This window comes from Nansenia antarctica, assembly GCF_963989245.1.
Source record: "Nansenia antarctica genome assembly, chromosome: 4".
NCBI classification, from domain to species: Eukaryota; Metazoa; Chordata; class Actinopteri; order Argentiniformes; family Microstomatidae; genus Nansenia; species Nansenia antarctica.
The window spans coordinates 37,035,251-37,052,810 of NC_137689.1; the positions used below are offsets into that span (position 1 = coordinate 37,035,251).

The following is a 17,560-nucleotide window of genomic DNA, read 5'->3' on the forward strand; positions in this document are numbered from 1 at the left end:
AGAGAAACATCACTACATAGAGAGACATCACCACATAGAGAAACATCACTACATAGAGAGAGACATCACTACATAGAGAGAAACATCACTACATAGAGAAACATCACTACATAGAGAGAAACATCACTACATAGAGAGAAATCACCACATAGAGAAACATCACTACATAGAGAGAAACATCACTACATAGAGAGAAACATCACTACATAGAGAAACATCACTACATAGAGAAACATCACTACATAGAGAGAAACAGCACATTCTAGACACCACACACGGAGGAAGAACTGAAGCAAAAAACTGTGACACAAGAAAGCCTCTGACGAGGAGAAATCGCTCAACAAATGAATAAAACATTTGTCAGCAACTGCGCTAGGGGCTACGCTAGCATCTAACACGCTGTTCACCTCTCTTGCACTGTGGGTAAGTGCCAAGGTATCAAAAACCTAGCCCAACTAAATAAAACAAAACAAATCTGGCAGGCGTCTTGCGCTTTTGATTGCTGTTGCATTTCGGCACGCCGTGCTACTCGAATGCTGCGAGCCCCGAACGTTTCTCTACTCTCGCCTTGCTCACAAGTCAGTCAGGACTTCAAACGCCATTCGACAACTGGATCTGTCTCCCTCCCTCTCTCTCCCTCTCTCTCCCTCCTTAATTTCCAACGCTCGTTTGAGGCTTCAGGCTAGTTAATCAGCTAGCGTGTTGTGGCCGGGGTTTGGGAGATGTGTGAAATGCAGCTGGTTGCTGGTGTGAGGATCTGTCCCTGACTTCTGTATCAATGTCAGAACGGGAAGGAGTCAGAACACAGACTGCATAATTGGAAGGGGGGGGGGGGGGGTTTAGATCTCTCTCTGTCTCTCTCTCTCTTCCACTATCTTTCTCACCCATATACTGTATTTCTGCTTGCTCCATTTCTCCCAATCCAACCCCCCCCCCCCTTCCTCTCTCTCTGTTGAACCTTGTTTTCCCTCTCTACTTCTTTCGTTTAAACCTACCCCCCCCCCCCCCCCCCCTTCTCTCTCTCCGTCTTCAACCCTCAGTCTCTTGTCATTGTCAATCATTTTCCTCTCATTCCTTCTCTCCAGCCTGCTCTCTCTCCCCAGCCCCTCCCTCCCCCAGTTCATTATTTGCCATGGCGTTGTCAGTAGTCTGGTTCCTGCCATTGTAATCCTCCCTCATTATGGGTTCGGTGCTGGACCCGGTTCAGACCCGGGGAGCAGCGGCTAGTAAGCAGATGAACAAACACACCATTGTGTGTGTGTGTGTGTGTGTGTGTGTGTGTGTGTGTGTGTGTGTGTGTGTGTGTGTGTGTGTGTGTGTCTGTCGGCTCTGGGGACAAACTGTTGCACTAATGGAGAACAGCTTACTGGCGTCTCAGACAGATGCTCAGCGCAATACCGTGTGTGAGGGTGTGTGTGTGTGTGTGTGTGTGCGTGCGTGCGTGTTCTTCAAAGGCTTCTCTGACAGGAACGAACAGAACCACCCCCTTGTTTCCCCTTCTAGGGTAGAAGCTCTTTGTCTCGGGGTGTGGTGGGCTGAAGAGAGCCTGGTAAGGATGGCGTCTCGCTACGCCGCTGTGGGAGGATGTCGGAGGGGGGGGTGGGGGTGTGAACGGTAGGCTTTCAGAAGGGCAGGACCTCTCCTCTAGACTTGATGACTCATCAGTCACTGGATTCCATTGGCCTGGCTCAACACATGAAGGACAGGACATGTACCTTGACATTTTGGGCCATTTTGGCACTTCTGACACTTGAGGTCGAGCGGTCAAACGTGTGCTAGGTTCTGATGGGGTTGTGACATGTTTGATGCAGTTATCAGACGGCTCATTAATATTTGGAGGAGAGCAGGTTCATGTTTCTAGGATAGTGTGCTGGTCAGATAATGGACTTGGAGCCTGAGGAGGATTGGGGCGTTTGTTTCCTTCCAAATGTCGTGTTGTGCAACCGGCCCTGTTCAGTTGGGCTGACGAGGGAGATGCACTCCTGCCAAAGCGTCTAAACACTGGAATGACTTCATTTGTTCCCACACACACTCACTCACTCACTCACTCACACACACTCACTGACGCACACACACACACACACACACACACACACACACACACACACACACACACTCACTGACGCACACACTCACTCACTGACACACACACTCACTGATGCACACACTCACACACACTCACTGATGCACACACAGGCACTTACACTCACACACGTACACACACCCACACACACACACACACACACACACACACTCACTGACGCACACACATACACACACACTCACTGATGCACACACCTACACACACTCACTGATGCACACACAGGCACTCTCACACTCACTCACTCACTCACACACACTCTCTTACACACACACACACACACACACACACACACACACACAGAGACACTGACCCCCCCCCCCCCCCCCCCCCCCCTCCAGGCGTCTCTCTCCAGCGCTCCCACACAGGGAGTGTGTCCAGTACCGTCCTCCCTCTCAGGCTCGTGGTTCATCACAGACCTTCACAGACATGGTTCTTCCCGCTGCTTGGTCACAGCACTCTGGCGTCCACACACGGCCTCCCTGCCTTTCCATCTCTTGTTTTTCTGCTTCTGGAAACACTCACACTCACACATGTACACACACACACAGGCACTTTTTTTTATTATATATATATACATACAACAACAGCGGTACTTTTCAGGAGATGGGTGGTGGTTTGGTGGTGTCCTCTCCTCTCCCGTTGTTGCTGTTGTTAGGTTAATGACAGAGGAGACGTTTACAGGACACACAGCGCTGCAGGCGGCGGTCAGACAGCTTAACTGACGTACCAAACAACAACAGTGTTGTTTTTTAAAGATGGAGGATCCTGCCTGAAGCCACAGACCCAGACCAGGAACACCCCTAGTGGGCTTAAGAGAAAAGGTCAAGAAACAAACAAGTCACTTTGTTTACAGAACTTTGGTTTTCTTTCATGAAGCGTCATGACGTTGTACGAAATATGTTGTCAATGACGTTGGATAGATTGACTCCCCCAACCCCAACCCCCCCCCCCCCCCACCCCTCTGCAGGACTGCCCCTGTTTGACACAGCAATACAGGAATAACCAACTAACCCAAATATCTCTCTCTCTCCCTCCCTCTCTCCCTCTCTCCCTCTCCCCCTCCCTCCCTCTCCCCCTCCCTCCCTCTCCCTCCACCTCTCTCTCTCTCCTTCCCTCCATCCCTCCCTCCCTCTCTCTCTCCCTCCCTCCCTCTCTCCCTCCCTCCCTCCCTCTCTCTCTCTCCTCCAGGACTGTCCCCAGATCCTGCCCTCCACCCAGATCTACATCCCCGTGGGCGTGACCAAGCCCATCACCCTGGCGGCCCGGAACCTTCCGCAGCCTCAGTCGGGCCAGCGGAACTATGAGTGTGTGTTCCACGTGCAGGGGAGGTCCACAGTGTCACCGCGCTGCGCTTCAACAGCACCAGCATCCAGTGTCAGAAGACCTCGGTGAGTGGCCAGGCTTTACTTATGACCCGGGGGGGAGGGAGAGAGGGAGGGAGGGAGAGTGAAGGAGGGAGAGTGAAGGGAGGTCTCTTCACAACATTGGCTCCCCGCTGGTGGAATGAGCTTCCCACGGCTGTCAGAACTGCAGTCACTACCCATCTTCCGTCGGAGACTCAAGACCTCCATCCCTTCAGGTTACACCTTAACTGCTCCTCCTGAGACATCTACTGCCCCCCAGCACTGCGTCTCCTGAAGACACCCGCTTTCCCCTCTACTGTGTCCCCTAAAACTTCTATTGCCCCCCTTGTACTGTTTCTCTGTTTCTCCAGTGTCAGGGTTAGAAGAAGGTGATAGAAGAAGGTTTTTCCTTCTATCAATGGCCCCGTGCCTGAGCTGGATTACTCTTCCTGCTACGACTGGTGGATTGATGATTCACTTGCTTAGTCAAATGTATTGATTGTAAGAACGCTTTGGAATAAGGCGTCTGCTAAATGCCAAACATGTAAATGTAAATGTAAATGGAGAGAGAGGGACGGAGTGAGACAGAGGGAGGGAGGGAGGGAGGGAGGGAGAGAGAGAGAGAGAGGGAGAGAGAGAGGGAGAGGGAGGGAGGGAGGAGGAGGAGGGGGGGGGGGAGGTGGGGGGAGGGGGGGTCAGCCAGTCTGATGACAGCTCCACCCCCTCAGTTAAATCCATACCATAGCCAGTCTCCCAGCGGTCTGTCATAGTGGACATTGATCAGGTGTAAAGTAGCTGTAGCCAGACACAGTCACCATGCAGCCTATTGTTCAGCTTGTAGACCCCGATTATGGAGTGTGTGAGTGTGTGTGTATGTATGAGTGTTGGGCTGCAATTGTGTGTGTGTGTGTGTGTGTGTGTGTGTGTGTGTGTGTGTGTGTGTGTGTGTTTGTTGGGCTGCAATTGTGTATGCATGTGTGTGTATGTGTGCGTGCGTGTGTGCGTGTGCGTGTATGTGTGCGTGCGTGCGTGTGTGTGTGTGTGAGAGAGAGAGAGAGAGAGCTTCCAGAGGGATAGTAAGAAGTGGCGTCGTGCTTCACTGAGGCTGAAAATGTGAAGAGGAAGTCAGACTGTCTCTGAAGTCTGAGGTAGTCAGGATGGGATTGATCATGTTCATACCCAGACCCTAGTCTCTCTCTATCTCTCTCTCTCCCTCTCTGTCTCTGTCTCTCTCTCTCTCTCTCTCTCTCTCTCTCTCTCTCTCTCTCTCTCTCTCTCTCTCTCTCTCTCTCTCTCTCTCTCTCCTCTCGCTTTCTCGTTTTCTCTCACTTTATTTCCCCTCCCTCTTTTTCCTCTTCCTCTCACTACTTTTTGTTCCCCCCTTCTCTCTCTCTCTCTCTACCGGTATACCCTGCTTTCTCAGTCTTCTTCACCACTCGCTCTTCCTCTCTCTGTCTTCCTCCCCCACCACCCTCTATCCTGCTCTCTACCTCTCTGTCTGATCCATTCATCATCGTCTCTAGAGAGGCGAGGGAGGGGACGTGTGTCACACACACAGCGGCCGTGACGCAGAGCTGTGTGACGAGTATGGACATGTCCTTTTCATAACCTCACCCCCGAAAAAAAAAAACGAAAAACGTCACGGAAAAAAACGTTAGGCTTGACCTGCACAAATAATCTCAAATAAAGCCGATTCAGATTCACGTTTTTAATCTACATGAGGGTGTTGCACATGTCTCTGTTCTGTGACAAACATCATGTGCCCAGTACAGGAACATGAGCCACATTGCTAGAGAGAAAAAAAAATGAATGATTAAAAAAACAACAACCTAGAAACCCCTCAGTGAATCAAACTAATTAGCAATCAACACCTTGCCTGGGCCTGCGTACCAACACACGCCACACGCCTAGCATAGCCCTGGGTTCACTCATGCTCGTTGGTGTGTAGCCTACATGCATGTAGCGTGTCCTATGGGACCTGGGGCCTAGCCTAGCTCCTTAGCATGTAGCGATATGCTAACACATCTGACAGTTCCCGTAAGAAAGCTTAGCGCTGCAGATGTTGTCTGTTGACGGCTAGCGCCGTTAGCGCCCCACAATACCCGGTCGGTGTTTTCAAAAAGGCTACTGTCTAATTAGCCTAGCTTTGTGGATTTAATTGATTCTTAGGAGATTGAGTAGAACTTTATAAAGCACAATTTAAAGAGCTTAAATCAATTGATTCAAATGAGGCGAATTAATTGATTAAGCAAAGTTACATGAGCACAGAGAGAAAATAGCTGTCCAAAAAGCCTCCCACCTGGGGCGGGGCACATATTTATATTACGTTTTCTTGGTCATGAGATCACTATTCTTGGGAACCAATGATATCATACAAATCTGCGATTTCAATAAGTTATTGGCGCTGTCCACAGTCAGAACTGTTAACTGTCCACAGGCAGAACTGTTAACTGTCCACAGACAGAACTGTTAACTGTCCACAGGCACAACTGTTAATGGGGGGGGGGGATGTGCTCCATGATGGCTCAATTTCCAAGAATGTAGAGATAGACTTCAGTTCTCAGCATATTCGATATAAGACTACAACACTAGCGACAGCGCTTTGTTATTGACTGTTTACTGTAGCGGCCAGGGCTCATCAGCGTCGGGCCAACGTCGAGGTTCTCCGCCTGATATCTGGAGTGGACATGGACGCGCTAGCGATTGGCTAATTAGCGGTTAGCCGCTGTCTGCCATTAACAGCTTGACTATCTACCTACCTACCTATCTATCTATCTAATGTATATCTATCTATCTACTGTATATCTATCTATCTCTCTATCTATTTATCTATATATCTACTATCTATGTATCTATCTATCTATATGTATATCTATCTATCTATCTATCTATCTATCTACTGTATATCTATCAGTGGAGGCTCCTCCATAGAGGTGGAGGAGGCCTGGCCTCCCCAATAATTTGAGAGAAGAGAGAGAGATTTTAAAAAGCAATAATTATATTTTTTATCAGACACACAACATACAATTCAGAACAATACTTCATCCATTTCTAATATTTATCCTGCAGAACAGCACTCATACACGCATGTGGCGGAAAAAGGTACTACACGGAGGCCAGGCCTGCAATGCAATTTTTTTCATGGCAATATGTGATTGGCCAAATCACTGAAAATGGGTGGGAACAGGAGGCCTGGCCTCCGTGTAGTACCTTTTTCCGCCACACGCGTATGAGTGCTGTTCTGCAAGATAAATATTAGAAATGGATGAAGTATTGTTCTGAATTGTATGCTGTGTGTCTGATTGACATAGTGTTTGAGTGCTTTTGACATGTCATTGATTGTATGTAGTATGTTGTGGTGAATGCTGTGAGCCTGAGCAGAAGGGACAATAGCTGCTGCAGGCGGACCAGAGATTCATGCCAATTGTTTTGTTTATTTGATGACCCATTGTGCAGGCAATAAAAGCTGCTTCATCCACCATCCTGAGAGTGTCCCAATCCCTTCAGTACCGCCAAACACAAATTAATAATTTTTAACAAAGACAGATAAGAAGAACAGGGAATATTCCATCGCGAGTGAAGCGAGCAAGCGGAAAAAAAATTGGCCTCCTCAATTCTGGAAGTCACCAGCCTCCACTGATATCTATCTATCTATCTCTCTATCTATCTATTTATCTATCTATCTATCTATCTACTATCTATCTATCTATCTATCTATCTATCTATCTATCTATCTATCTATCTATCTATCTATCTATCTATCTATCTATCTATCTACAGTATCTACTATATATGTATCTATCTATCACCTGGCCTCCCCAATAATTTGAGAGAAGAGAGAGATTTAAAAAAGCAATAATTATATTTTTTATCAGACACACAACATACAATTCAGAACAATACTTCATCCATTTCTAATATTTATCCTGCAGAACAGCACTCATACACGCGTGTGGCGGAAAAAGGTACTACACAGAGGCCAGGCCTCCCCTAGGAAAGTGGTTTCTCATAGAAGTCAATGTGATGCAATTTTTTTCATGGCAATATGTGATTGGCCAAATCACTGAAAATGGGTGGGAACAGGAGGACTGGCCTCCGTGTAGTACCTTTTTCCGCCACACGCGTATGAGTGCTGTTCTGCAGGATAAATATTAGAAATGGATGAAGTAAGGGAGTGTCCCAATCCCTTCAGTACCGCCAAACACAAATTGATAATTTTTAACAAAGACAGATAAGAAGACCAGGGAACATTCCATCGCGAGTGAAGCGAGCAAGTGTGACGGGGTGTATCTTTTCATGAATCACTCTCAGCTGGATGGCTCACGTTCATTTATTCTGTAGAAAACAGTGCATCAAATTCTGGACACGGGACTTGCAGGGTCATCGAGCTACATTCGCATCAGTGGTTAAGAATGAACTGAGCATACAGTAGTCACTCATACTACACAAATTATAACAATAATATGAAACAAAAATACAAAATGTGTAGACTACATAAATCTTCACTTGTGTGATCATATAGTGGTATTCATTTAACAACAACAACAAGAAATCATAACATCCAAATGCATGGAAAAACCACGCACTTGGAATACGCATGCGCACCACGTGCAACAATGGCTGCAACCTGACTGCTAGGTAAGCCGCGAGCGTGTTGCAAACTAGCGAGGTGGAAGACCCAACCTCATACAATACGGTCTACTAACAGAACAACAGACATATAATAACACAACAATAATAATATTACCTGTAGAAAACAGTGCATCAAATTCTGGACACGGGACTTGCAGGGTCATCAAGCTACATTCTAAAATGGTGTTACACGAACATTCACATTAGCGCCATCAATGTTAACAACTTAAAACTCACATTACTAAACTTGTGGCATGTTCCAAACTAAAATACTATAACCAGAGAAACTCAAAACAGCTATCTTGATCATTAAACATTCAAATAAAACATAGGTACATTAATAATCTCTTAAATTATATGCGATCTCAGACCCTGCAGAAAACATGACCTTACCGCATCAGTGGTTAAGAATGAACTGAGGGAGATCACGTTACGTCCCGTGCAATTGCACTGTCCAGCTATATTTACACAGCATCCGGGTCACGGACACACCCCGGATATACCACGTCATTAAACCCCTAGAGGGCGCAGTTTATACCTATTTTAGCTATAATTGAACTTGACCTTTCTACTCCGTTACATACACCCCCCTTAAATTATACTAAAATGGGGCAACAGCATGAAAACCGGAAGACAGTAAAAAAAAAAAAAAAAACAGGAGCGAAAAAACAAACAAATGACAAAACAAAAAAACAACGTGGATCTCGAGCACTGATGTACCAAAACTCAACATTATAAATTATTCCATAAGAAGTGTGTAAGGACAGATTGGTACCAAAACCCGTACTTATCACAGAGGAGAAAGAGATGCCATCTACATCCCACAGTTGTACATAACTTTGCCCTTACAAGAGGATCTCATGACTCTAGGTCACGACTCAGACCGGAAGCAAAATAAATAAAGAAAAAACTGGATGCACTACGCCCCTACATAGACGCCGCAATGAAACTAAATGCAGAACCTATGAAAGGCTCAGTACTCCCTTTAAGCATCTGCCCTGACATCTCACAAATAAGCCTATTTGGGTTCCTAACACTCCTCCCACATCTCGTGACAACTGATGGAACTTGAGCACTCTGTGAACGTGTGCAAACTACCAACTCCGGCTCAACCTCAACTAGAATTGGGAGGTCACCATGGGCATCACATCTAGCTTCAGGTGAGTGTACTGTGTCACATACTGTGTCAGGGGGATAATCAGTGTGGCAGTCAGGTACAGAGTCATCAGGAACACTATCCAGCAACTCATCTGGTCGGTCTTCCTTCGAGGCATTTGGCACGGGCATAGTCCCTCCATTGACTTCTTCCTCATGGATGCTCTCTGCCCCCGCGTGCTCAGGCGACTCCAAGACCCAGTCCCTGGTGCGCAACCGAGAGGCCTCTTCAACATCAGAGGTGACAGAGCCCTGAACACTGGCACAGGAAGCTATAGACTGCGACTCCTCTAGGGATGCCGGGTTCCCATCTTGTTCCGGAACTGTCAAGAAGTCAACCGGAAGCAGCATGTTCCTGTGTACAACCTTCTCTCTATTCGTGACAACATCTCTGATCCTGTACACGTTGATGTCCGATCTCACAGACACCACATCGAAAGGAGTTGATTCCCACCGGTCTGCGATCTTCCTCTTCCCTCTCTCACCTCGATTGGCAAGCAGCACTTTGTCACCAACACCCAACGGCAGTCCTCTGACCTTCCGGTTGTACAGTTTGGCGTGGCGATCTTGTTCCCTGATGGCATTCATTTGAGCGATCTGTGCTGCTTCAGAAAGATCTCTCTTGTCCCTGATGCGGTCTCTCTTCACACGGTAGAGGAGTCCACTACGCACTCTCAACTTCTTCCAGTGTTTCAACAGCCTGAGCACACAGCTAGACTCAGCTGTTCTCTCGTGTGCATTTGGTTTCCTATGTCGCTGCATATAAAAGAGAACCCTGCTCACTACAGCATCTTGTTGCTGGAGATTGTGTAATTGACTCTGTGGGATGGCGATGGAAGGGTCTTCCTCGGGCAATTGCAAATACTCCGGATTAATGTAGGGCAGCTGAGAAACACCCCCAGTACGATGGACGTCCATGACAGCAGACACCTCCTCAGCACTAATGGCACCTCCAGAAGACTCAGGACTCAGGACCTCATCTGTGTCGACATTAGTGTGCTGAACACCTTGACAGTTGGTAGTCAGCCGGAAAGCGTCCTGCACCGTACCAGCCACTACTCCATTCACCTGATCCAGCAAGGACAGGTAAGGCTCCCTCACCAGGCGATGGCTCACACTGGACTTAACAAATGGCTCACGGCTCAGCGCATCAGCGACTATGTTCCTAGGCCCTGGGATATAATTCAGATCGAAATCATATGCAGCAAGTTTGGCCACCCACCTCTGTTCGCATGCATCTAACTTGGGCTTCGTTAGGATGTAGGTCAAGGGGTTGTTATCCGACCACGCTGTGAAATGCACTCCCTTCAGCCAGTGGGAAAACTTCTCGCATACAGCCCACTTCAACGCCAGAAACTCAAGTCGGTGAGCTGGATAGTTCAACTGAGCATGTGACAGCGTCCTACTAGCGAAGGCAACTGGTCTTGCAACTTTATCACCAGGCTGGAGCTGAGAGATGACTGCGCCAATCCCATCGAATGAAGCATCCACTGCTAGGATAAATGGCTTTGCGAAATCAGGATGGGCCAGGGTTACAGAATGCAGGAGATCGCGCTTCAATGTCTCGAAAGCATCCCTACACTCGGCCGTCCAGTCAGCTGGTTTGAGCTTTACAAGATTGTGACATTTCTTCACTGGTTTTCTCCCTCTGCGTGCCTTTTCTCCAGCGTTCTGTCCAGAGAGAAGCTTGAATAGGGGTCTGGCCTTAGAGGAACAATCTTCAATGAAGTGCTGATAGTAAAGCATCATGCCCAAGAAGGACCTAATCTTCTTCTGTGAAGGAGACACCCCATCACTGTCCATCAGATCGGATACCTGTACTTGGCTAATGGCTTCAACCTTCCCAGGGTCCGTCTGCACTCCTGACTCATTGATGATATGGCCGAGAAACCGTACTGATTTCCGCAGAAGATAGCACTTCTTTGGAGCCAATTTGAGATTGTTGTACTTCAAACGAGAGAAAACCATCTCTAGACGCTCTAGTGCCAGCTGTTCTGTAGGAGCGAAGACCATAACATCGTCTAGGTAGCACAATAGACTGGTGAAATTCTGATCCCCAAAGATCGAGAGCATCATCCGCATGAATGTAGCCGGGCTGTTGGACAACCCTTGAGGCATCCGGTTATATTCATGCAGGCCAAAGGGAGAGGAGAACGCAGTGTATTTCTTGTGGTCCTCATGTAAAGGCACGTTGTAGAAACCAGAGGTAAGGTCCATTGTGGAGAAATAGGCATTACCACCTAGTGCAGCCAGCGCGTCAGCCTGATGAGGCAGCGGATGTGCGTCTTTCGTTGTCCTCGCATTAAGCCATCTGAAGTCCATACAGATGCGCAACCCTCCATCCTTCTTCCACACAAGAACCAAGGGCGAGGCATATTCGCTGTTGGATTTACGAATTATGCCCTTCTCCTCCATGTCGTTGATGGCAGACCTCAGCTTCTCGTAGTGGTTCGGTGGCACTCTGCGGTAGGGCAGGCGAAATGGCCTCTCGTCCACCAGATGTATCTTGTGCACGAAGTCAGACGCCTCACCACAGTCCAACTTGTGGCGTGAAAAGATTGACTCGTATTTCACAACAAGCTGACAAAGCTTCTCTCTCCACAGGTCAGAGACTTCACACGCGTCCAAGTCCAGGTCGCGTAGACCAAGTTCCTCCAGTGCCTTTCTGATGTCTTCTTTGGGCCTTGCTACCGACTCACCAGTCACGGATTGTGGGGAAGACTGAATGTGGTCGGGCGGGGACAGATCTTCAGCGGCAATGCAGGGAAACACGTCCGCCAATTTGGTCCGCTTCAGCACTACCGGCTCACCGGTGGGATTCACAACCTTCATAGGCAGCCATCGGTCGCCCCACATCGGCGTAACAACTCTGCCAACCAGAACTTTATTCGGTCTGCATCTGGACTGAGTTGGTTCCACAACCACCGTACTGCCCTCTGATATAGGTGCCGACACAGGGAGTCTGCCCCATACAAGATGCTCACTATTTGGCTGTAGCATCACACACTGTTGTAGCTTCAGTGTGCCAACCTTCTCAGGCACTGTCTCACCCCTCCATCTCTCTGTATTGGAAAGGAGAGAGAAGAAGTGATGACAGTCCCCATCACTGCCACCACCATGTTCAGATATCAGCCGCCAATAGCTGTCAGTCTTCCTCATCAACTCTAGGATTTTCTTGATGGCATTACTGCCTAGTATCATGTCATCGGTCTGTCCAGGCACCACAAGCATTGGAATGACCATCTTGCAGTCATACACCACCACATCGACATTGTATATTGCCTTAGGTACAACTCGGTGACCACCACATCCTATGATGATGACATCATCAGCGGGGCATCCTCTCAGATCAGGGTTACGCTGCAAGAGACGCGCCTCCGCAGCCTCACTAAGCGTGCATGCCATAGAACCACTGTCTATCATCGCTCTAAGAGAGACATCTGCAGCGGAGACAGTGGTGTAGAATAAACTATCAGACCTTTGGACTCTATGTAGACCTTGAAATACTACTGTCTTGTTCGAAGGCGCTCTGGAGATGAATGACTTGTATGTTGACTCACAATCAGCCATTTCATCATTGGGAGAGATATCAACAGGATCTGCACAGTCCTCCCTTGAATGCAGATCTATAAGTTTCCCTGCTGCGCCGACTGGGCACGCCCCTGCATCGGACACTTGGATCTGGGGTGTCCAGGCGAATGGCACTGGAAGCAGAGCCTCTGGTCACGGCAGTGAGTCCAAGCAGAGTGTCTAGCGTCGCCACACACAGCACACGGCAGGTTATTCAGACCCTCAATCCTGGGGGGGCTGGGTCTATACTGCTTGTTTGACATGTCCTTAGCAGGAGCAGACTTCTCCAATAGGACTTTCTCTAGCATTGAGATGATACGTTCAAAGGCCTCTGCCCCCTTGTCTGGGCGAGTATCCTGCTTTTCAGGTGAACACATATCAGTGCCTGACATCTCAACTCTGTTCACTAGCACACCCTCACTGGGCCTTTTACTCACGGCTGCGGCAGCACCGTTCGAGCACACCTGAGTGTGGAACTCGTCAAGTACATCTTGGACCTCTACAGCAGTCCACTTATCGATCGTCTTTGATCTGAAAGTCATGGCAAGCTCTTTGGATGGACAGTTCCTGATGAACATACGTGTCACCTCCAGGAGAGGGCACTCAAGTGTTTTACCTTGTTCTTTGAGGCGATCAGTGGCAACATCTGCAGCTTGATTGAGGCGTAGCCAGTAGTCATACGCATCCTCACCACTCTTCGGCAGCGTGGTGTAGAAGTCGGCTAGGGGAATAGGTGAACAGGGAACAGCAGCAAAATGCTTACGTAGAAGACCATAGATGGCCTCTGGGTTTTCAGCGACATTAATGCCACTGCTCCTCGTCCCATACTTCACTACATCCTTAGCCCTGCCCCTGAGATGGGTGAATATTTCTTCCGCCTGCTGATCTGCTCTGATGTTCGCCTTTTTCACATAACTCCTCATTATGTCTTCCCACTCACGCACATTCACTGCGTCCTTATCATCCCCTCTGAACGTTGGAGGCTCCTTCACCCTCCTGTGAGGTACCAACTGGACTTGGGACAGGTCTAGACTCTGGGTGGATGTATCAGTGGGCGTGGTCTGTGCATGCGCAGTGCTAAGAGGGGGTAGCGTTGAGTCAAGGCGTGCAAGTATGCTATCTGCCAGCTGTAGACCAACATCTCTAATTATGTCACTCATCTGGCTCACTACATCAGGTAACTGGAAAGCAGAGATTGGGGATGGGGTATCACTGACCTGTGTGCTCGGTGCATGATCAATGTCGTGGCTCTGAGAAGGAACTGTGTCCCCACTAACTGAAAGGGCCCCAGCAGCATCCTGACTACCCACAACATGAACATCACCCCCCTGAACAGGACTATCATAACTCAACACTGGAATCCCCCTACCTCCACTGAGGAGGATTGCTCTACCCCTCCCAATGCTACTGCTTAGTGGCGTACTGAAACATCCTGGTCTGTGGCTCATGTTGAAGTATAATTCAATAAAACAGTACTATACAGACTAATCGGATAAAAGACCAGTAAAGAAAAATGTCACCAAAACAGCAATAAAACTAAAATAAATCACAGATCACATTCATTAATTCAACAATCCATTTGTGCATAACATCACCGAATGAACTGAGTGAAACCATACGCCGCCCACCAGACAGCACGCAGGAGCGGTCCAGCAGAGTGATCCAGCAGAGTGGTCCCGGGTCAAGGTGAAGAGTTGACTTCAGGTCCACAGGTCACGGCACCAATGTGACGGGGTGTATCTTTTCATGAATCACTCTCAGCTGGATGGCTCACGTTCATTTATTCTGTAGAAAACAGTGCATCAAATTCTGGACACGGGACTTGCAGGGTCATCGAGCTACATTCGCATCAGTGGTTAAGAATGAACTGAGCATACAGTAGTCACTCATACTACACAAATTATAACAATAATATGAAACAAAAATACAAAATGTGTAGACTACATAAATCTTCACTTGTGTGATCATATAGTGGTATTCATTTAACAACAACAACAAGTAATCATAACATCCAAATGCATGGAAAAACCACGCACTTGGAATACGCATGCGCACCACGTGCAACAATGGCTGCAACCTGACTGCTAGGTAAGCCGCGAGCGTGTTGCAAACTAGCGAGGTGGAAGACCCAACCTCATACAATACGGTCTACTAACAGAACAACAGACATATAATAACACAACAATAATAATATTACCTGTAGAAAACAGTGCATCAAATTCTGGACACGGGACTTGCAGGGTCATCGAGCTACATTCTAAAATGGTGTTACACGAACATTCACGTTAGCGCCATCAATGTTAACAACTTAAAACTCACATTACTAAACTTGTGGCATGTTCCAAACTAAAATACTATAACCAGAGAAACTCAAAACAGCTATCTTGATCATTAAACATTCAAATAAAACATAGGTACATTAATAATCTCTTAAATTATATGCGATCTCAGACCCTGCAGAAAACATGACCTTACCGCATCAGTGGTTAAGAATGAACTGAGGGAGATCACGTTACGTCCCGTGCAATTGCACTGTCCAGCTATATTTACACAGCATCCGGGTCACGGACACACCCCGGATATACCACATCATTAAACCCCTAGAGGGCGCAGTTTATACCTATTTTAGCTATAATTGAACTTGACCTTTCTACTCCGTTACACAAGCGGAAAAAAAATTGGCCTCCTCAATTCTGGAAGTCACCAGCCTCCACTGCTATCTATCTATCTATCCATCTATCCATCTGTCCATCTATCCATCTATCTACCTATATACCTACCTATCTATCCATCTATCTACCTATCTACCTACCTATATATCTAATGGGGGTTCGATAGCATTAGCATTCTCCACGGTTAGTTGGCTGTGTGTGAAGTGAGGGAGTTTTGGATCATAGTAGTAGTTCAATGGAATGAAACGGGTCTGCCATATCGATCTCCATCCGGGTGCCTGGGCAGTGTTTCTCCATGCGTGCCAGGCCATGTTGAGCTGCTCCGTGCCTAAGCAGCGCTCTCTGCTGCTGCTATGAATCATGTATGATGCTGCTGTAAAAATAGAGACTTTAGCTGATCTGGTATGCTGGATACACTGGCCATGGGTGGATCCATAGGAGTGTGTGTGTGTGTGTGTGTGTGTGTGTGTGTGTTAGTGATGCTCCGATCTGATCGGCGCCGATCGGTATCGGCCGATATGGCCTTGATCGGTTTTGATCGGAGTTCTCAAAACGGCCGATCAAACACGACCGATCAGTTTACAAAATGGCGTCGCCAGTCTGGAAATATTACACAGTGTCGGAAAGAGACAACAAATATGCCGTTTGTAATGTCTGCTCAAAAGAAATACCTTGCGGAGGGACGCACGCAAGGTCTTTCAATACCACGAATATCATACGGCATTTGCTGCGTTCGTCGATTCGCTCAGAGAACGCCGAAGCGCACACTGGGCTCGACGTCATAAAGGGACCGAGTGCTTTGATTGGACGAGAGGCGTTCCACGAGTGCTGGTCAGAGTTCCAGCGCGACTTCACGAGCGTAGTGTAGGTAGTGGTTCGTCGATTCGCTCAGAGAGCGCCGAAGCGCACACTGGGCTCGACGTCATAAAGGGACCGAGTGCTTTGATTGGACGAGAGGCGTTCCACGAGTGCTGGTCAGAGTTCCAGCGCGACTTCACGAGCGTAGTGTAGGTAGTGTTCAGCGACGTCATGTGACCCCGCGAGCAGGAAGTCACTTGGCCCATAGCAACAACTATTAGCGCGTGAGTTTTAGGTCTTCCTCTGTGCACCTTGCACAAGTGTAGATAGCGAGCGACTTTTCAGCATAGCAGGACATATTTTAGATGATAAGAGGAACAGGCTGAGTGCCAAAAACGCTGAGATGCTTGTATTTCTCAAGGCTAATCTGCCAGTGATGCTGCTTAATCAGAAGTAAGGTTTGAGTCTGAAATCTCCTTAGGTGCAATGTTTTGTTTTTTTGTTTTATTGATTATTGCTGACTTGCTGTCTTATCTCCTCCTAAATATGACTTGAAACTGACTGACTTGAAACAGTATTTTATATTTGGCTATAGCCTGTTTATGTTGCAGTTTAGTTTGGGTATGTTTATTGTTCCTCAGGAAAGCTACAGTATAAGCAAGTTCTCTAAGAGCCCCTAGTTCCTCTCATTCGAGTGGAATGTTGCACATTTGATGTGACAGTGTACATTTTATTTATTATGATTTTTATTTTCACATTTTATTTGTTTTTCCTGAAGTAAGCTACAGGTGGTTGTGAATTCAATAAAACAGATGGTCGTCAATTCATGATACTTTCTCATCTCCTAATTTCATTTGAATACTTAATATACAATGTCAATGGTGTTAAGAATAATTAAAAACATAAATAATGCTACACAATAAATAGAATGCTTCAATTGCCATTTTCGACGCTGTGATCGGTGATCGGTGATATCGGATCGGCAGATCACTGATTCCAGTGATCGGTGATCGGTGATCGGCACCAAAAACCCTGATCGGAGCATCTCTAGTGTGTGTGTGTGTGTGTGTGTGTGTGTGTGTGTGTGTGTGATGCAGCGATTTGGCAGGTGTATTGTTTTCAGCTCTGAAGCTCATCACCATGCTGGATAGATTAGATGAGATTCAACGTTATTGTGATGGAAGAGTACAAGTACTATACAACGTCATGCAGTTTAGCATCCAAACACAAGTGCAAATACAGGAGCATGACATAAATAGAACAAGAATGGTAGTGATAGGTAACTA

The 17,560-nt window shown here is 47.4% G+C and overlaps 1 protein-coding gene across 1 annotated transcript in view; it reads left to right on the plus strand.

Annotated features, from left to right (window-relative positions):
* The window catches only part of plxna1b (plexin A1b), a gene marked incomplete at both ends in the record, with an annotated part of 276,001 nt that overhangs the window by 142,316 nt on the left and 116,125 nt on the right, over positions 1–17,560 (plus strand). Inside the window, 2 exon segments of the mRNA XM_080529347.1 lie at positions 3,293–3,428; positions 3,431–3,492. Coding sequence (XP_080385473.1) covers positions 3,293–3,428; positions 3,431–3,492 — 198 coding nt within the window.